General features: G+C 35.7%; 3 protein-coding genes across 3 annotated transcripts; all 3 read right to left on the bottom strand.

Moving 5' to 3' along the window:
- Nucleotides 1–25: 25 nt before the first annotated feature.
- On the bottom strand, nucleotides 26–4,254 carry LOC130421154 (secretory phospholipase A2 receptor-like). Its single transcript, XM_056748890.1, has 5 exons — nucleotides 4,238–4,254; nucleotides 2,452–2,564; nucleotides 1,286–1,624; nucleotides 913–1,179; nucleotides 26–819 (listed from the first exon to the last, which is right to left on the bottom strand). The coding sequence occupies exons 2-5, from the start codon at nucleotides 2,486–2,488 to the stop codon at nucleotides 461–463; spliced, it is 1,002 nt and encodes a 333-aa protein (XP_056604868.1). The 5' UTR covers nucleotides 2,489–2,564; nucleotides 4,238–4,254; the 3' UTR covers nucleotides 26–460.
- Nucleotides 4,255–5,335: 1,081 nt separating this feature from the next.
- Nucleotides 5,336–7,453, bottom strand: LOC130421184 (macrophage mannose receptor 1-like). The gene is made up of 4 exons (XM_056748940.1): nucleotides 7,229–7,453; nucleotides 6,373–6,747; nucleotides 5,963–6,280; nucleotides 5,336–5,860 (listed from the first exon to the last, which is right to left on the bottom strand). The coding sequence occupies exons 1-4, from the start codon at nucleotides 7,356–7,358 to the stop codon at nucleotides 5,487–5,489; spliced, it is 1,197 nt and encodes a 398-aa protein (XP_056604918.1). The 5' UTR covers nucleotides 7,359–7,453; the 3' UTR covers nucleotides 5,336–5,486.
- Nucleotides 7,454–9,690: 2,237 nt separating this feature from the next.
- Nucleotides 9,691–12,187, bottom strand: LOC130421198 (uncharacterized). The gene is made up of 5 exons (XM_056748966.1): nucleotides 12,156–12,187; nucleotides 11,735–11,829; nucleotides 10,934–11,317; nucleotides 10,524–10,841; nucleotides 9,691–10,421 (listed from the first exon to the last, which is right to left on the bottom strand). Exons 2-5 carry the CDS (start codon nucleotides 11,766–11,768, stop codon nucleotides 10,063–10,065), a joined length of 1,095 nt encoding a protein of 364 aa, XP_056604944.1. The 5' UTR covers nucleotides 11,769–11,829; nucleotides 12,156–12,187; the 3' UTR covers nucleotides 9,691–10,062.
- Nucleotides 12,188–20,647: the final 8,460 nt, after the last annotated feature.

A 20,647-nucleotide genomic window follows, 5' to 3' on the forward strand; every position in this document is an offset into this window, starting at 1 on the left:
CAAAAAAACTTCAAACCAAAAAATGTACCAAAAAATGACCATAGATGTCTTCTTTTGTGTTCCACAGAAGAAAGAGTCACATACAGGTTTTGATCAATATGAGGGCGAATAAATGATGATGAACATTTTATTTTTGTGTCATATAGATGGGATTAAAAAGATATTAATATTTCAAGCCTACAAATCAGCATCATAAAAGGAATCAACATGCATAAACAATATTAACAAAAGGTAAATGTATCAGAGAATATCATTTATGAAACAATTTACACCTTTAAGATTTGCTGTTGTTGAATACCTGGATAGTCAATTTAGGATACAGTATATTTTAAGAAATATATGATTCATTTATTAAGATTTATAAAGAAAAAAAGAGTAGACAATGCTTCAGGAATTAGTTTTAAAACAGAGAATATAAGCAAAGCAATTGATGCAAAATGATAGCAGAATAATGCAAAATTTATCTTATCTCACATAAAACTCTAAATTTAGATCTGCAGTCTTTATCAGCCCATTTGAATGTGCCGTCCACCTTCTCCATGACACCACAGTGATGAGAGATCTGATGTTCAGGTTGACGTCCTCCTTTCCAGTTAGTCCAGTTTCCCACGTTAGGTCCATTCATCCAAATCCAGAAACCAAAAAGGCGACTCTGTCGAAGTCCAATCCACACCGGTTCAGAAAGATTTTGTCGTTGTAATTCTTCCTCTGTTTCTATCTGATCGTCTTTGGACTCGATGCGCAGTAGGCCAGAAGCATTGCAATAATCCAGAGCTTTTTCCCAGGACATTTCATGAGTGCTCACGTGAATGTAGCTTTCTGACAAAGAAACATATTAATCAACTTTAGAAAGAAATAGTTTATAGCAGCACATGAAGTTAAACTTTTTTTATTGTTATTGAGTTAACTTACTGTAGCAGACAGCATGGACCTCAGATTTGATACTTTGATACCACTTCCCTTGATAAATGCAGAATAAACTCTGATTTGCAAAGTTTGTAAAAGACTTGTCGATCTTTCTATGCTGTAGACCAATCCAAATACTATCCTTAGCGGTTTCTAAATTCTCATTTTCACTCACATTTCTGATAGTGAATAAATCAGTATCATTTTGTCTGCAGTCCTGCTGAGCTTCAAACCAGGATTTCTTCTTATCTATAACTATGTATTTTGTATAGCCTAGAAAAACAGTAATGCAATATGCAGATGACTTAAATTTTTGTGTTTAAATGAACATTGCTTATCTGATATTAAATATAGGTCCAAAAAGTTCAATGATTGTTACCTTTATCAAAACACACGAAGGGTTTTGTTATTGTACAGTTAACAGAGTCCCACTCTTTATCTGCTTTCATAGCAGCACAGCAATCACTGCCACAATTTCCTGTTAAGTTGAAAAATGTGACGGCAGCTCCATCCGACCATTTCACACTGTGGACGTCCAAATTAGGTATTTCTAACAGCTCTTTAACTATTTCCTTGTTGATTTGCTCATTATACTCCGTGAGAAGGTCAGTATATTTACTTTGGCATATGTTCCGAGCTGCGGTGAAATTCATTCCAGTACTTTCATATTCGACGTGCAGCGTTCTTAGTCGGCCTGCCGTAGTTAAAGGACAAAAAGCTGAAAGAAAATAAGCAGTTTTTAACATCATGTGACAGATTAAAATATATGGATAAAGAAATTCCTCATTTCGTACCATGTTTAAACATTAGTCATAATGTGTTTGAAATGATCTAATAACATAAACCATGCTGTCTGTTGGTTCAGTTTTGTGATCTATTGCTTACTCGAGTCTTGAAGAATGCAAGGGGAGAACTTGCAGATTTCTTCATTATTCTTTAAACAAAGTTTACTGAGAGTGACAGTTGACTTTGACTTGTGTCCAAATTATTCACGTGCCATTATTGCTGTCTAAATATCTATAAAAGAGGCTCTTAACTATAATATTAACACGTTCTTAACACATCTATGACAAAGTCTCTAGATTTGAGATTAGGAGCTTTAAAGTTCGATTTCAACCATTCATTTCACTATAATATAAATCTTGTTCACCATGAAATCAAAATCAAATTTTTCTTAATGATTTATTAGTGTGAAAAAAAACAATTCTCTGAACGATGAATGTCTATTGGCAAGGCTTCCAAATCCCATTGATTCCCAAAGGTTATTTTTCTCATTTAAGAAGCAGTTACACTCAGATATTATGAAGAACTTTTTTTATTAAAGTGGCAATTAAAACCCAAATAATAGTTCTTTCATCATTTAACTTGTGTAACGTTCTATCTTCTGGTGAACACAAAAATATTTTTTTATATTTGGGTGAGCCATCCCTTTGATAAATGTTTCTGTTGCTTCCACATTTACCAAAATATTTGAATATAAGACAAGTTTATTGATTTTTCTTCTACAAAACTGTTTAGGATTTATAATGAGATAAAAGTACTTACCCCAGAGTAGTACAAGCATGGCTGTAAATAGTAGCATAGTAATGCTCAGTGTGTCTGTTATTAGAATCTGGTGTGATAGTGGATTATTGGTGGATGGAGATGTGCGGCATCTGCTGTTGTTTGAATAATAAAGAGGAATATTGCATAGTTTAATCAATGTTGTATACTTTAAAATAAACGTTGAAACCTCTTCATGAAATAGCTATGAAGAGGGCCATAGACATTCCATCAGTTTGCTTCAACAGAAAATAAATTAAAAGAAGAAAAAAAGAACAAGTTGCAAAATTGTTCTCCCCCCCCCATCCCCGATAGGTGTTTTTATACATGGTTTCCAACTGGAGCATTCATTCAACATTTCTAAAAAGGAATATATAGTTAAATGCATACAGTGTGCAGTCCAAATATAAATTAAACAGTTAATAAAATGTCTTTTAGTGTGATTAATGTATATAAGACTTATACAAATTCAATGAATATAAAAAAATAATAAACATCAGATTAAACATCATCAAGACTAAAAGATCTCTTCCTAACTCTTGTCTATTTTGACGTTACGTGAAAAGTTTGGCTGGTTATGTAAATACCCACTTGCCCCAGGTAATATACCAACATTACATGTGATGTTTGTGTTTTTACCATGTGCAGTGCCTTCCACTATTATTGGCACCCTTTGTAAATATGAGCAAAGAAGGTTGTAAAAATGAATCTGCATTGTTTCTCGTTTTGATCTTTTATTTAAAAAATCGACAAAATTCCAACATTTTCTTGAAGGAAAACAATTTGAAGTAGTGGGACCATATCACATTGTAAAAAGAATGTTTTTCTTCCATACATGTTGGCCACAATTATTGGCCCCCTTTATTGAATACACTCCGCAACCTCAATTGATAAGAAAAACAGCTCAGAGTATTTTCTTTTCAGTGTGATGAGGTTTGAGAATAAGTCATCGCAGTACATTCCTCCACAAAGACTTTCTCCAGATCCTTCAAATGTTGGTCCTCCCTCTTCTTCAGTTCATGCCACTCATTTTCTATAGGGTTCAGGTCAGGGAACTGGGATGGCTGTGGGAGGATCTTGAATTTGCGTTCAGTGACACATTTTTGGTTGATTTGGATGTTTGTTTTGAACCAATGTGCCGATAGAAGATCAACCACGACCCATTATAACATTTCTACAAGCGCAAGTCAGGTTTAGATTTTTATATTCGTTGGTATTTGATATATTACATAATGCCATGTACTGTTTCTGATCAAGATGGAACCTCTCGTATAAAAGTAGGTCCACAGCAAGGAAGATCTGGTGGCATATTTAACTGTGGACATCGAGGAACAAACCAATCTTGTTTTATTGCTGGAAAATAACTATTTTTCATTTCATATGGCCATATACATCACTCCTGTTTGAAGTTCCAGTATGGCAGATTGATGTTTTTTTTAAATAAAGATAAAAACGAGAAACAATGAAGATTTGTTTTTACAGCCTTCTTTGCTTGACCAAGGGTACTGATAATAGTTGGTAGTACATTTTTTATATTATATTATTTGTTTTATTTTTATAAAAGTGTATTGTATCATCAATTCTACATTACATTTGTTAATCTGAGATAACCAAATAGTGCAGCTTCAAATGAAAAACAATAAAATAAAGCTCAGACACACAATACACCAGGTAAAGAAATAAATTATGATAATTTTAGATTCTTCGCGTATAATATGTGACCTTGCGCTAACTCATGTACTCTAAACTGGTTAGCAGAACTCAGATAGCAAAGTCATATCAGTCTTACCTGCTGAGCGGTGAGTTTCATTTGATCTTTGCTCTGAGGAAAATAGCAGCGCTATTATTTAATTTGGGGGCAGTGACACACATGCAAATTAGATGTCAGCAATAAATATTTAACTACTGAAAGGTAAGACTTGAGATGAAATTCATGTATAATTACAGTTTATTCAGTTGCAGTCATTTTCTGTTTCTACAACGTGTATACATTTATCAGCATTGTATTTAATGAATGTGAATTGACAATTGAAAAATGTCTGAATAATAATTATAACAAATAATAATAAATAAATGCACAAGTTATGAAACATTTGTTTTCAGGTCATTGTTGCAAAGTCTGTTTTGCTTGTTGTGATAGGCCTATTGAACCTTGAAACAGTGTACACAACACAGTACTGAGGTTGTACCTTTTAAAAAATCAAGAAATAAAAATCACTAAGCTGTTAAGTTTTAAACTAAAATCCAAAGAGCTTTTCTTGGCTTTGTAATATTTCTCTAGCAACACGTCATCTACTTTGCAGTCACGTCTGTAATGTAGTCTTATCTGTCCTCTCTGTTAACTTGTCTTTTGTTTTGTATCTTGTGATGTCCCCGCCCCGCCTTCTTTTGTGGTTCTGTCTCAGTTAATCAACCCCGTTGTGTTCAGCCCAGTGTCTCTTTTCAATTATTGTCTGTAGGATGGTGAAGGACGGTGTTTTTTGACAGTATAGTGACCCCGTCACTTTACTGGGGCATTAGGACCCACTCAGACCACAGGGAGAGCACCCCCATCCAGGTACTAAGCAGACTCAACCAGTCTTGGGCTACAGGTTGATGTGGCTGCTGGTATTTCATCACATTGATCAGATGTTTACTACAGTCTCAGCTCTAAATGGGATTATCAGAAAGTGCTGAATTTGTGTTTGGGAGATTTTGACACAAGGATCACACATGACATGTTAAAATGCATCTGCTCAATGTTATTTGACTTTTTATAAGACCTCTGTCGCCAGTTCTACAAGCTGAGAAAAAGATAGAGAGATGAAGGAATAACAGCAGACAGGCTATAACGAAATTATCCTTTTATTGAATCATTTCAATTTTCAACCAAGCAAAGACAGTGGAAGGTTATTTAATCTTCAGATGGAGGTAAACCTACACACCACATACGATTAGACGTGAATTAAAAACGAAATTTTTGAAACAAAGTGAATTTGTTAATACATACAAGAATTACAGAGTGAATTAAAACACAGATGTACATCTGAACTCTCGAGTTAGAATTTCAGCTGTCTGTTTTTCTCACATAAAACTCTAAATTTAGATCTGCAGTCTTTATCAGCCCATTTGAATGTGCCGTCCACCTTCTCCATGACACCACAGTGATGAGAGATCTGATGTTCAGGTTGACGTCCTCCTTTCCAGTTAGTCCAGGATCCCACGTTAGGTCCGTTCATCCAAATCCAGAAACCAAAAAGGCGACTCTGTCGAAGTCCAATCCACACCGGTTCAGAAATCTTCTGTTTTCGTAATTCTCGCTCTGTTTCTATCTGATCGTCTTTGGACTCGATGCGCAGTAGGCCAGGAGCATTGCAATAATCCAGAGCTTCTTCCCAGGACATTTCATGAGTGCTCACGTGAATGAGACTTTCTGACAAAGAAACATATGAATCTAGAATGAGGTAAATGTTTTAAAGCAGCATAAACTTTAAAGCTGAAGTGACAAGATGCAAGAAGTTTTGTCTCGACTTACTGTAGCAAAGAGTGTAGTATTTACTCGGGAATGATGCTTGTGTCCAACCTTGTCCAGAGATTAAAAACCCTTTTTCTTCCTTTGGATAAAATAATTTATCTCTGTAAGCAGATCTTCCTCCATCAAACCATTCAATCTTATCATGCAGGAGGCCGATCCAGAAAGGAAACTCTCTTGTTTCATTCTTTACTCGCTCATTTTCCTGCTCATTTGTGATACTGACTAAATCTGTGTGATGCTCTCTACAGTACAGCTGAGCTTCAGTCCAGGTTTTGTTTTGAGAGATTAAACTGTAGTTGTGTGATGATCGGTCAACACCTGTATAAATGAATGAAGAAATAAAGCATTTATTTTCATGATCATATTTAGATCCAGTATGTGTCAGACATAAACAACACAGAGATGATTACCTTCATTATAACACATGAAGTGTTTTGTCTCATTGAATGACAGAAGTTCCCATGATCCATTAGTTCTCATAGCAGCTCCACATATTTCAGTAGTACATGTACATTTCTCAGTGAATGAAGTGAAGGTGACGTCATCTCCATTTGACCATTTACTTGTGTATTTTGTGTTAAGTGTGTGAGCACCAATTAAGACAGATGGAGCATCTGAGTCTTTGATATGTTTTAAAAGCTCTTTATTGTCTTTATCGTCATAAACTGTGACAATGTCAGTGTAGTTTGTTTTGCAAACTGTAGTTACCAGAGTTTCATTGATGTACGTTTTATTTAAAAGATGGAATTCTCTTAGACGACCCGCTGCATTTGAAAGAGGAAAAGCTGAAGAAAAGTATTACATTATTAGTGACAAAGTATTGACTAAAAATCTATTGTCTTATTGAATGCTTTCACATGAAATATTTGATTTTATAAAACATAAGAATACTGTTAATCTTCAAGACTAATCACACAGACATCCTTCAGTATTCAGAATACAGTTTAAAGTCCTTTATTTCTGTTCAGTTTCAGCTCAGCGTTAAAGTGATGAAGTCATGCAGCTGTACTTCATACCAAAGCAAACTCTCATTATACAAAAAAGAGATAAACAAAGCCAACATGTGTTGTATAAAACTGAAGAAAGAACCTGGAAATGACATACAATAGCAGGGGAAGATGTTTAGACTAATGTTTGTTATTTTATTGTGTTTGCACATTTGCTGAGACAATAAAATAAACTCCACAAGAAGCATTAATCTTCAGCACGTGCTGTAATAAAAACATATGAAATTTATTTTCATTTACTTGTAAATTGAAAACTCACCACACAGAAGCATCAGCACTGATGGAAGTGCCATAATAATGTCCAGACTCAAGAGGATGTTTGTGGCTTCAGAAGTCTGATGTTGTTTCATGAAAAAGACTAAACAATCACGATTAGAAAAAAAAAACATGTATTTAGAGACCACAAAAACGTTTAGGTCATTAACACTTTCACCTAAACTCAAACTTTTTTATTATTTCAAATAAACCTATCCGTCTACATTATCACGCACAAGACTATGTGATAGTCAATAGAATTACATAAACAATTTAACAACAAAAAAACTGTATTATTTATCTAATGCATTTAATAAAACATGTTTGAACCTAAAACAGAAACTCATCTTACCTGGTGAGCAGATTACTCTTCTGTTAATGAACACACAAAGTACTCCGCTTATTTATTCAAATGATGTCGTTCTTTTATGATGGGCAGGGACACACAGGCAAATTCACATGAAACGTATTAAAAACTCTATTTCATTAGATGTAACCTCCATCTCATCTACTGGAAAAAGTTACCCAACAATTCATGTTAGTATTAGATATTTATTTATCATTTAATATCTCCATGCAAGCCTGTGTTCAAACTGAATTACTTTTATGAAGCAAATTAACCTGAATTCCACTGATGTCTATTCAGTCAATCAGGAACAAATGTGTGTTATTTGATAAAAAAAAAAGTTTGAGAATACATGATAAGAAATGTAAAAGTCCACAAATGAACATTGTATAGTTTGTTTGTATGGTCAACATGTATGTAAATGAATGCAGGTGGTACATGAGGATGACATTCTTCTATTCAGATTATTTAATGGAGATAAGAGATGCTCTGGCTGTAAACTAGTGTTCACAGTTGAAAGTCGTGTCTGTTTAAGGCCCTTTTACTAATCCAGAGAATCACTCTCCTCCTGTAGATATTGTTTCCAGAAACATTTCCTTCATCAATCAAGTATTAATGTCATCCATCTGTATCCTCATTCCAATTGTGTTCCAATTTTCTCAATTCAACCATTATGTTTCTTTAAACATGTTTGACATGCATTCTGGATGAATGTTTTTATTCGTTATATCATCAAAACATCTTACTGTAGTGCTGTTTTTCTACTTTTACAAACACCAGATAACTTCTTACATCAGAATTCGTGAACCTTTTGACACAAAATGTTTTGACTTTTATTAAATAAATTAAAGGAATATATGTACTTAATAATTTCAAATAATTCTTAAAGCAATACTTTCATCTGTCTTTATTACTGTACATCTCTGACTTTTGTTCTTGTTAATATTTAGCACGGTTTGCAATACTGTTGGCTTCACTTGACCAAGCTGTGTTTTACTCTTCCCGTGAACAAACTAAATACACATGTTGTGTGTAATAAACTTATCACACAATAATCACAGGTATGTGAAAACTTTTGATTTCATGGTCACTAAACCATGGTTTATATTCAAAGGGAATGATTCAAGGAAGTTTAAAAATGTTTTATTTTAAACTGATTCTCCATCTTAGATGTCATCCTTCATGTGTCATAATCTCACGTTTTTTCACTTCAAAATTCTGCTGTCAAAGAATTGATTTTAATGCATTTGAAATGAATATATCTAAATGATTTATTGTGAATTCATTGTTTCCTGGATGTAAATTTTTTTGATTGTTATCAGTTCTTCTTTCATACAGTATTTGACACATGTGGTCTTCAAATCTGTCTACACAGTTTGCATATAAGGAAAATGTTCATGTGATGAAAGAAAAACATCATTTATAGGTAGGCGTCATCATATTTAATTACACTTCCTTAAAGATATTCAATTAATTGACCTGAATTGTCCCACCCCTTGATGAATATGATTGACTGCAGGTGAGGATGTTATGTGCTTTGAGAAAAAAATAGAATTAATTTAAATGAAAAATACACATTTGATTACAAAAGTTCCTTGTCAAAATTTAGCTCAACTTTAATATTTCAATATTTCATTTAACAAATTTCTTTATTTCTCATATGGAAACCTTTCATGTTAAAATCATTTCAACAAATCATAATACATAAAGGCACAAGGTATGAAACATCTTTTTTTAGTATTATCTTTTTAATTTATAACATTTATGTTTACATGTAAACGTAAATTTAAAACATGGTTTTTATGTCATAGCTGAACAGTGAATGTATTTTTGTGGTTTTTATTGAAAACATTTAGAGACTTTAGGCAGTTTACCGTATGCAAAAGTCAGATCCAGCACTAGTGGAGTATTGGTGATCAAAATATCAACAAACCCGACCGTTGGTTTTACATGAAACTATTCTGAGTTCTTAAAACCCGACAATTTTAACAGGACACAAAATGATGAGAAATTTAAATGATCTGTTTGATGAATAATGTTTATTGTATATAACAAGCAAAGACAGTGAAAAGATACAGATGATACTGAGATAAAAGACAAACTATATGAACTCATAAAGATAACATAGCCCACAGCATAAGACCATTTTCAAAATGAAAATAAGTAAAATAATGAATCTTTAAAGAAAATGTAAATTCATAAAGTATAATCTATTAAAAACCATGATCCAATTGCCACACAGGTTTATGTCTATATGTTTGATGTCAGAATTACACACACACTTTTAAGTAACTCATGTCATGATCCTCTAGTTACCTCTCTTTCATTACTGAATAAATGTATTTATATATCTATAGTGAATGTGTGACTGATGCAGAATGATATTGATAAATAAATTAGATGTATTATGCAGGGACAGGGTGCAAATTTTAGATCATCACAAGATAAACAGAAGAACAATTTAGCAGGTTTTGAGTTAACTGAGTAATGTATTATCTTATCTCACAAAAAACTCTAAATGGAGATCTGCAGTCTTTATCAGCCCATTTGAATGTGCCGTTCACCTTCTCCATGACACCACAGTGATGAGAGATCTGATGTTCAGGTTGACGTCCTCCTTTCCAGTTAGTCCAGTTTCCCACGTTAGGTCCATTCGCCCACATCCAGAAACCAAAAAGTCGACTTTTTCTGAGTCCAATCCACACCGGTTCAGAAATCTTCTGTCGTCGCAATTCTCGCTCTGTTTCTATCTGATCGTCTTTGGACTCGATGCGCAGTAGGCCAGGAGCATTGCAATAATCCAGAGCTTCTTCCCAGGACATTTCATGAGTGCTCACGTGAATGAGACTTTCTGACAAAGAAACATATGAATCTAGAATGAGGTAAATGTTTTAAAGCAGCATAAACTTTAAAGCTGAAGTGACAAGATGCAAGAAGTTTTGTCTCGACTTACTGTAGCAAAGAGTGTAGTATTTACTCGGGAATGATGCTTGTGTCCAACCTTGTCCAGAGATTAAAAACCCTTTTTCTTCCTTTGGATAAAATAATTTATCTCTGTAAGCAGATCTTCCTCCATCAAACCATTCAATCTTATCATGCAGGAGGCCGATCCAGAAAGGAAACTCTCTTGTTTCATTCTTTACTCGCTCATTTTCCTGCTCATTTGTGATACTGACTAAATCTGTGTGATGCTCTCTACAGTACAGCTGAGCTTCAGTCCAGGTTTTGTTTTGAGAGATTAAACTGTAGTTGTGTGATGAACGGTCAACACCTGTATAAATGAATGAAGAAATAAAGCATTTATTTTCATGATCATATTTAGATCCAGTATGTGTCAGACATAAACAACACAGAGATGATTACCTTCATTATAACACATGAAGTGTTTTGTCTCATTGAATGACAGAAGTTCCCATGATCCATTAGTTCTCATAGCAGCTCCACATATTTCAGTAGTACATGTACATTTCTCAGTGAATGAAGTGAAGGTGACGTCATCACCATTTGACCATTTACTTGTGTATGTTGTGTTAATTGTGTGAGCACCAATTAAGGCAGATGGAGCACCTGAGCCATTGGTCGTGTTTACAAGTTTAGATAGCTCTTTATTGTCTTTATCGTCATAAACTGTGACAATGTCAGTGTAGTTTGTTTTGCAAACTGTAGTTACCAGAGTTTCATTGATGTACGTTTTATTTAAAAGATGGAATTCTCTTAGACGACCCGCTGCATTTGAAAGAGGAAAAGCTGAAAGAGACAAAAAACTTTGAATTACCCTAAAAAAAATTAATTATGGTTTGAAAAATATTAAATAAGATATAAAGCACATGAATACTGTAAAGAAACCTTATTGTCACACAGATATCATTCAGATAAATACACGTTAAAGTTCTTCCAATTCTGTTCAGTTTCAGCTGGTAAAAAAATGAAGTAATGAAGCTGTTCTTTTAGTCAAGACAAACTCTATGATGCATGTATTACACAGAAACAGAAACAAAGCCAACTTGTGTTGTATAGGTCAAAAATGTTATTATTTTACATTTACATTTGATAGCACAACAAGGTCAAACTAAAATTGTAAAAAAGGCATCAGAGCCTGCTGCAGTAAACGCAAAGACTGAATGTTTTATTTACAACGAGATTCAAGCAAAAGTTTAAACTCACCACACAGAAGCATCAGCACTGACAAAAATGCCATGATAATGCTCGGTGGGTTTGTGCTTTTGGGTCCGGTGGGGTTTTTACTTGGTTTTTTGGATCTGATGTTGTTTCATGGAAGAGATTGAACAATCAGGATTACAGAAAAAAACTGTATTTAGAAACAACACAAAAAAAGATTGAAGAAGATTTACATTATATTCTATTGTGTTATATTATTGACACTTCTTTTTACTTTCACCTGAAGTCAAACTCATTTTCTTCAAATTATGGTAAATAAGCCCAGAATCTGACTACAATATCATTCACAAGACTACATGATAATCAATGGAATGACATCAACTCGGCAAATAAACAATATCAAGCAATATCATTTTCCTAACATGTTCAATAAAAAGGTTAATCATTGAACAGAAACTCATCTTACCTGGTGAGCAGATTACTCTTCTGTTATTGAACACATGAAGGACTCTGATGATTTATTCAAATTATGTCGTTCTTTTATGATGGGCAGGGACACACAGGCAAATTCACATGAAACTTATTAAAAACTCTTTTTCATTAGATGTGACTTCCGTCTTATCTACCGGAAAAATCACTAAACAGGTCATGTTAGTTTTCATGTGACACTGTGCTGCCAGTGCCAACTGTTGTGCAAATTGTGTTGAATTACTTTTAAACAGCAAATTATACTCAATTACACTCATGTTAGTGCAATGAATAATGATTTGCATTTTTTGTGTGTCTGGATGTAGTTTATTGTCATTATAATGTCATTAAAAATGCTTGCAGTATAGCAGTAATTACAATTTCCTAAATGCATGTATAGTACAGGTTAATAATGTTTGTTATGTCTACATGTATGTAGGTTTATGCAGGTGGTACATGAGGATGACATGGTTCTATTCAAATGATTTAATGGAGATAAGAGATGCTCTAACTGCAAACTTGTGTAAAGTTCAAAGTCGTCTCCGTCCAACACATATCCAGAAATAACTCTCCTCCTGTTTTTATTCTTTCTTGCTATGTTTGTATACATCGATGTCTTTTTTTACTCTTATCTCTATCATCATGTTGTGTTACATAGGCTATAAATAAACATTAGAGTAACTTAAAAGTCCTCCCTTGATCTCTAAACATCCTTCAAACTTTGGAAATATTTTTTCTCCCTTTATTAAGTTTCTGACAGATTCAGCATTTCGATCTCACAAATTCAACAAATGATTCTTTTGTTAATATATGCAAAAACAGGGGGTACCTGTTTGTGCCGGCAATGCGTCTGAATGGTTCTTTGTGAACTCAATGTTTGGATGTATCAATTGTTTGTTGTTTGACTGTTATCTGTTATTTGTGAAAGACATGCGTCTGTGGAAATCAAATTCAACATAGTTTGCATATATGGAAATGCCAAATGCTATGAAGAAGAAACATTATTTAATGGGTTTCACTTCATAATATTTGAAGAATTAAATACACTTTCTTAGAATACTCTGGGACACAAATAACAAAAGAGACAATAACTGGTGTCATTTACAGTTGGACCCTAACATGTGTTTTTAAATGCCAGACGTTACAAGAGTCCTGTACGTGTTTTTTCCACAGGTTAGGGATGTTCTTAGGCATTATGCAAAGTGGAAAAAACTACACTGTGGTGTATTAATACAGAGTGTCTATTGTATCCTCTACTGGGAAAACACAAACAGGTTGCTTTCTTGTTTTGATATGCAAAGAGCCAAAGGCCTCCACATGTTCAGCAAAATGAATGTTCCAGCGAAAGCTTGTGGTACCAGCGCTGCTGAACATCACATATAAAAGATGTATCATCTCTGATGAGCGGCACAAGAATTTGTAAATAAAAAAGATGACGGTGTGGATCGCAAGCATCTTTTAAAAATACAATGTAAAGTGTAGCCTCAAGACTTCTTGTTAAATTGTGGATAAATAGATCATTGTTTTTCTATATGGGATAGAGAGGTAAAGATAAACGGATAATTAAACACTAAACATTAAGAATATTAATAAAGCCGTTGTGTGAACCCACAACATAAAGGACACAACGCAGTTTGTTTCATTCTTTAAAAATAGCTGTAATGCTTTATAATGCTAGGAATTATGGTCAAGCGCTTACTGTTATCTAAGTCGACGATGTTAATGTAGTGTCAATTATTTTCAAGATAAATAAGGCATGCGTACGCATTCCACCACCAGACGCTGGCTTGAAAGAAGGTTTGTGGGCGACGATTTTGGATTTCAAGTTGTGTGCACCCATTTGGTAACAGTTATCTCATCACTTCTCCACAATAATGACATATTGTCTCAGTTAAATTAAAATAGGTTATATTTCACAGGTAGTGCGAATAATGACACGCAGCTGCAAAGTTCATGAGGTAAACATGGATGCCGTTTGTGTCGTCATTCATTTTGCTAAGATAAAGAAGTGTCGGTTTTGAATCATGTTAGATGTTTTGGAAATGTAAAATATTAAAGGCATGTAGGACACAAGTTATTATTGTCATTACTGTCATTTTGTTTAGATAACAATGGCATGTTAGGCCATGTTGCCTTATTTGACTTTCTCATACTGTGTTGACATTTGTTTTGTGTTATCAGATCTGGCTTTTAGAAGATGCTGATGTGTGACTATTCTGTTTTACTGTTTGCTGTAATTTGTGACACTTACTGTTTGACAGTAATGGAAGAAAATGGGTAGGAAATGCACGTGGTATACGCATTTGTCACACAGCGCTCCCCGCTGGTAGGTAATGTTATTACAGTTTCCCAGCATACTTTTTAAATGCCCAAAGGGAGAAGATTTCTCAATCAGTGCTTTCAGCCAAGGCTGACCTTATTCCTGCTCACACAGCCTCATCGTTCATTAGTGCTACTTGGCTGTTGCTATAATGAATAAAGTGCCCTGGTGTCCTGTCAGGTGCTAAAGCGACACAGCAGTTTGGAAAACTTTTTTACACCAACACCATTGGTTGCAAGAATCGCCTTAAATTATGAAATCCCTTAGAATATTCCCAATACCCAATAAGCCTTTAGTTTCTTGATGCTGTGGTACATTGCTTATTAAATTGTGAGTATGTTGGATAGACACAAAGCAACACAGCGTTTTGACTGTGCCGTACAATAGAGAGAGTGTAGAGTACCAGAAAGCTTTTTTTCTCGGAGATTTGGCACCCACAAATATTCTGCATTAGTAATTTGTCCAAAATTGAACCCTGCCGCTATTGAATTTGCAATTAAAACGCTAAACCGTGCCTGCTCTGTCGTTGCCCACGGGCTGTCTCATCTCAGTTTTCATGCCTTTAAATGTCAGTGCAAAAGAAGTCCTTTAAAAATTGAAAATGTCCATTACCAGTGACATTTCAGCACGCGTGTGCCGCACATTCAGAGCAGATGAGTCTTTCTGACTGTATTCAAATGCTGGTGGAGCGAGCTGTGCATGTTATTATAGCTGTTCTGCCACGGACATTTAGAAGTTTTATGGTTGTACATTAGCAAAGCACAAAAATAATGCTCTGACTCGTGAGTGGAATGGGCTATTTCATGAGGTTTGTCAGGACGAGGATCTTCTGTAACTCACAGACTTTGTGCATTTTATCTATCATATGTATTTTTATCACAACAATGTAGTGATGCCGATGGAAGGTCATAAAATCGTATTTCTTTTCATGTGCGAGGAGTTTTATGTGACTGGGTGGAAAGGGGTCATCTGGCATTATGTGGGTCACCGGTGATGGAGGAAGAACTGAAATGAACGTGACTCCTCCTCCCTGCTGACCTGTATCTCTGTACTGGAATGAAACTGTCATATTCAGATCAAGCTTTTGCACTTTGCTTCTCAAATTAGGTCAAGATTCTATTGTTTGTCTCACAAGCCCCGTTGCTAATATAATTATTGCTTGAAAGGTTGGTTTTAAAAACCTAACAGGACTGATTTTCTACTTTTGCATTTCTAATTATTTTGACTGTAAGAACTTAATGACTAAATTGTTGACTTGTGAAGTTGTAATGTTGTCCTAGAGCCCTATTTACACCACAAGCTACAGTGTAGTATGTCGAGTATGTACTCATAAAACATAATTCATGAGTCGGGACTGCATGGATGATTGGTGGTGTTAAGGAAGTCGAAACTGAGGTTTTACAGCTTTGCATTGGCCTTTGGGTAGGGTGAGTCTATGCAAAATAGTTATTTTTAAAAGCCATGTGATACAAAGGGCTTATTCATGTTTCATATTTTTCTGTTGGGTTTTTGAGTTATGTTTTCATTAATTGTATCCTTAAAATTGGAACCACAAAGGTTGAATTAGCTTCAAGTTATTTTCCCAAATTCTTGTGGTGTGTTGGCTATACATGTGAAAGAATAGATTTTACGTGCCATAATCGATAGATCAAGTGGAGGCATTTCCTCACTGTTATCTCTGCTTATTTGTCATGCTATATATACCTTAGTATCTGATCCTGAAGGTTTTTCCAGAGTTTTAAACACCATGTCTGTTGTGTATTGTACAAGTGACTCCAGACTTGGTAGAGATTCTCTCCAGAGACACTTGAGATGAGATCCACACACAAGTGACAATTCTGCGCTTAGCAACACGGCTTTTGATAAAGGGACAAAACTAGCACATCTGAAATCACTCCGTCGCACAAAATCCTCAGAGGAGCATTACAGATCTGTTAATTCCACAATTTTTTACACCAGACAAAAGCTGCTTCTTACACAGAAGGTTCGGCGGTCGCCGGTCGCATCTTCACAGCGATAACAAAACGAGCAGTTGTTCGTAAGATGCTTCATCATTCCTTTGGATCTCAACAGCCTTCGCAGCAAACCGTAAGCGCGCTTCATGCATATTTCAAACCTTATGTCCTCTGACGGAGGAGAATGGAACTTGAGTGCATCTCTATTTCATGTGTGGATGCCCCGTTTTATACATTTACATAACCGCCTCTGAAAATGAAAAGCACTGTTCATGTTTAACATGACGATGTGTGTGTTGTCATATCTAAGAGAGAGTTTACACAAAGATTCTGTGTTTCTTTGAACTGTTGTGGGGTCCTTTGAAATCTCTTTGAGGCTTAACCTCGCGTGACCCCACTACCACAAATTGATTTCCAATGGATTCCAAAGACAAGATGCTGGGCGATACCTGCTCGCATTCCTCTTTCATTCCAAACTGTCAAGCCAAGCTTAAACTGCTGTGCTAAATTTATTTGCTTACAAGGCTGTATTGCAATCCCTCTTTTTCTGCCACTGGTTCAGCGCAAACTGCACTGTTAACCTGAATAAATTGGGAAGACTCAAAAATTTCAAGAGTTATGATGTTCCCATTTTAAGTAAGCAGAACTATTAAGTTCTGAGTTTGTTGTTCTGTTGTTAATTCCTTTTCATTTTGAACATTTAGAAAAGTAACTCTATTTATTCTCTGTTAAATACAAGAAAGGTTTAAAGACAACCTAAGCATTTCTGCTGCCTCAACATTTAACAAACAGCCTTCATAGAGAGTGATGCAACACACATGTCTGCCATTGCACCTCCCACAACCGAAGCATAAGCACCACTCTTCTGAACGATGTTGACCAAAAAATACAATAAACTCTTCTAAATATACAAGATAAATGAAATTTCATCATTAACCATCATTATTATCATTTTCCTTTCTAAAAACTCGTAAAATAACATTAATTTCAAAATGTACTTTCCTCACGCAGTTTCACGCAAAGCATGCTGGGAACTGAAGTTCATTCTCAACAAATCGTGTGGAATTAACTTGTGAAATTAAGTTAAACTAACTCAAAAGAGAGAATTTGTTTCAAAACATTTAAATTTTTACAAAAAAACAAGTTTGCAACTTTAACTGTTTAATTTCATTGAATACACAGACGGAATCCATTAAAATATATTTTTCGTAAATAATTTGTACCATTAAGGCAACTCGATACCGTTTGTACTATGTAGCTGAGCGATACCTTAATTCACGTGGCGAGCTGTGCTTTTAGTTTTGTTCGACTTGTTTTTGTGTGACATACGATTTTGTTTTGTAAATAATAAAATGGCTCAAAGAATAATATTTACTGTGAGGCAGTAAGCTCCACTTACTTTCTGTTTAAGAATATTTATCTTGCAAACAAAACCGAACAACAAACAGTCTTTTGAAACAGAGCTGATATTTCAGTGTGTTTGTTTGTCTTCTAGCTTCCTGTAGTTTCCACCCAAACCAGGTTATGAGATGCGTTGTGTCCAGCTGGGTGTGAATGTGTTGGAGACTGAAGCTGAATTTTAAAGAAGCACATTTGCGCAGCCTTCTCTCATTAGAGGAAGCACTACATGATGGAAAAGAGGCCCGTAGCAGCGCCACTGGTGTTCCTCTTGTTTATTCTCGACCGTGGTACTCTGACAGTGAGCTTGGCATGCCCTGTTTGTGTGTGGAGGAAAGATTAGGACCCTTCCTTGCCTTTTCCTCTACGCCTGTGGTTACTTTAAGAACGTAGTGGAGAATTTTAGAGCTCAAATGCCATATTTTCTTGAATATAAATTCAGGCAAATAAATCAAAATTCTATGGCTTTGTTCATTCTCTTCCAACCTTGTCACAGAGAAAAGTCAGGAGTGGATATAAAGACGCGTTATCTAGCCGAAGAATTGCATAATACAACAATAGAGTACCAATGCATCTCAGTGTCTCTATGAATAGCTTATGGTGAAGAGATGTTTTTGTTCAGCTGTGACACTTATAACTTGTCAGTGATGTCTGGAAGAAAACAAGCATTGAGTAGACCGGCCTGGCCAGCTGTCATTTTCAATTTGCGTTTATTAGCTTCCCGGTCAGAGCATTACAGAATCATGCCCTTCTGCAAGCAATACTAAGACTGTGGTAGGTTACCATTCGAAAGAGCAAAAGCACAGCGAGCAAATGGAATGTGTCAACAGGACGCCATTAATTTTGCATCTTTGCATTCATATCTGTGGCCACGATCTCCATTAAATTGCGGCCGGACCTCTCCCGTCTCACTCGACATAATAGCATGCGCTTCCCTTGAAGAGGGCTTTCTGTACGCCATGCCTCTGAGGTCTGTTTCTGTTATGTGGAAAGCACCGTTATATAAATTCTCTGACTTGTTTATCAAGCAGAGGGTAAAAGAGGCCAGTGTGTGAAAATTAGACGTTTGTTTGCTGCACGATTTTGAGGATTATGGCACCACAGGGCAGGGAGAATGAAGGACCAGTGAAGGGTTTAAAAGGACTGAAATCCATCATTGATGCACTGTGCAATTGCAGTTCACGCTGATGGAAAATGTGAAGGTCCTGTGTATGATACTTAGTGGCATCTAGAGGTGAGGTTGTGAATTGCAACCAACGGCTCTCTCTAACCGTCCCCTTCGAAGTTATAAATCTTAGTATTGAACTTTCAGTCTAGATGCTGTGACCTATGTCTTAATCTTATTTTGATGTATTCTGTCTTATACTCACTGTATTTAGTGAGTATTCAGTGGTTTGTCCATATCAAGAGTTTGTTTCATTTTTTTTTTTTAAATCATGTTTTTTATTGTGCATTCCAATTAATATCGATCAAACCACAGTTGTTTTGTTTTGTTGTAAGTAAAAAAATACAGCTTACTTACACAAGAAAACCAAAAGAAAACATTTTTTTTTAACTGAGTTATGTAATTTTGGAGCCAAACTCCTCATAAACAAAAGTAGGTCTAGGAGTATCTAAACATCAGTAGCATGCGATCTTCAAGTGTATTGGTTTTAAATGTATTATTCATTGACTTCATTGACATGCATTATACTGTAACTTTTAACTGTGCTTGTGTAGCTGTTGTGTGTATTGATTGGCTGTTTTTCTCTCAGAATGATGATGTCTGGCTCTGATAAAAGCACAGTCGGGTTTCTTCTCCTCAGAAGGTTGCTGCTAGGTCACGTCCGATTAGTAGTCCTCAAGTGCATCTCCATGAGAACTGTTAAAAGCAGCGTTTATGCCAGAGTGAGCAGCATTTTTCTCCTCCATAACTGTCAAGGCTAGACTTTTAATTGATCCAGTGATTTTTCCCACCTCCTCTGGGCAAACACTCTGAAGGCAGGATTTTATCTCGGCAAAAGAAATCCTCTCGTAAGCCGTACCTTTCAGTACATCCACTCCCGGCACTTCCCTTATTCTCTGGTTAGCCAGCCTTTGCTCGGGCGAAGTCGAGGGTGAAGACGGTAAATTAAACTCACAGCCACTCAAAATAAAGAGATTTAAAGAGGCTTGAGATAGACCACTGACCAATGGGACCTGTAAAGCTTAACAATGCTAAGTCCTTATCAGTTCCGACAGACCTTTGAGGAGGTTAACAGTTTGTAGGATATTTATAAACAATGGCGATATGTGTTGGATACAATATCTTCATGCACGATGTAGAACGCAGTGCATTGCATTAATTGGTGCAATCATTCAAATTCAATGCCTGCTTTGTCACTTTCCAGTTCTCATTCTATCCATAACGGTACACATGCATCACAGAAAGTGTATTCGATTAAAAACCCAGCTCTGGTTTGTGCTTTTCTTCTCTCTAATTCTTTTGCTGCTGTGTCTAGACCCTCCAGACTTCCTCAGGGGCATAAACGCAGTCTCCACCTGCCCCGAGTGCTCACTTTGTCTTTCTGTCATGACGCAAACCAAGCAGCCTCCTCTGCCATCCTGAGGGGATCTAACAACACGTCACCATCCCTAAATAATCCTTTTGGCATTATCCTCCCCTTCCTTCATTTAGCATTCCCCGCGCACTGTCCCTTTCCAAAGGTTTCCTTAGGAATTCCGTCCTGCGTCTAACCATGTGGTGGGGTTTGCCAAGAGAATCCCCAAACGGCGACGTAATGCGTGACGTTTAAAATAACTTGCACGCCTCGGCAGAAATGCTTTCGGGTGAACAGC

Source organism: Triplophysa dalaica, chromosome 5 (assembly GCF_015846415.1).
Source record: "Triplophysa dalaica isolate WHDGS20190420 chromosome 5, ASM1584641v1, whole genome shotgun sequence".
Classification (NCBI taxonomy): Eukaryota; Metazoa; Chordata; class Actinopteri; order Cypriniformes; family Nemacheilidae; genus Triplophysa; species Triplophysa dalaica.

Coding starts and splice junctions, on each gene's coding strand:
- LOC130421198 (XM_056748966.1), bottom strand. CDS start 11,768: ATGGCATTTTTGTCAGTGCTGATGCTTCTGTGTG. Junction 10,842..10,933: donor CTTCATGTGTTATAATGAAG/GTAATCATCTCT, acceptor TCATTTATACAG/GTGTTGACCGTTCATCACAC. Junction 10,422..10,523: donor ATACTACACTCTTTGCTACA/GTAAGTCGAGAC, acceptor TTTCTTTGTCAG/AAAGTCTCATTCACGTGAGC.
- LOC130421154 (XM_056748890.1), bottom strand. CDS start 2,488: ATGCTACTATTTACAGCCATGCTTGTACTACTCTGGG. Junction 1,625..2,451: donor CATGCTTGTACTACTCTGGG/GTAAGTACTTTT, acceptor ATTTTCTTTCAG/CTTTTTGTCCTTTAACTACG. Junction 1,180..1,285: donor CTTCGTGTGTTTTGATAAAG/GTAACAATCATT, acceptor CTGTTTTTCTAG/GCTATACAAAATACATAGTT.
- LOC130421184 (XM_056748940.1), bottom strand. CDS start 7,358: ATGTTTTTTTTTTCTAATCGTGATTGTTTAGTCTTTTTCATGAAACAA. Junction 6,748..7,228: donor AGTGCTGATGCTTCTGTGTG/GTGAGTTTTCAA, acceptor ACTTTTCTTCAG/CTTTTCCTCTTTCAAATGCA. Junction 5,861..5,962: donor ATACTACACTCTTTGCTACA/GTAAGTCGAGAC, acceptor TTTCTTTGTCAG/AAAGTCTCATTCACGTGAGC.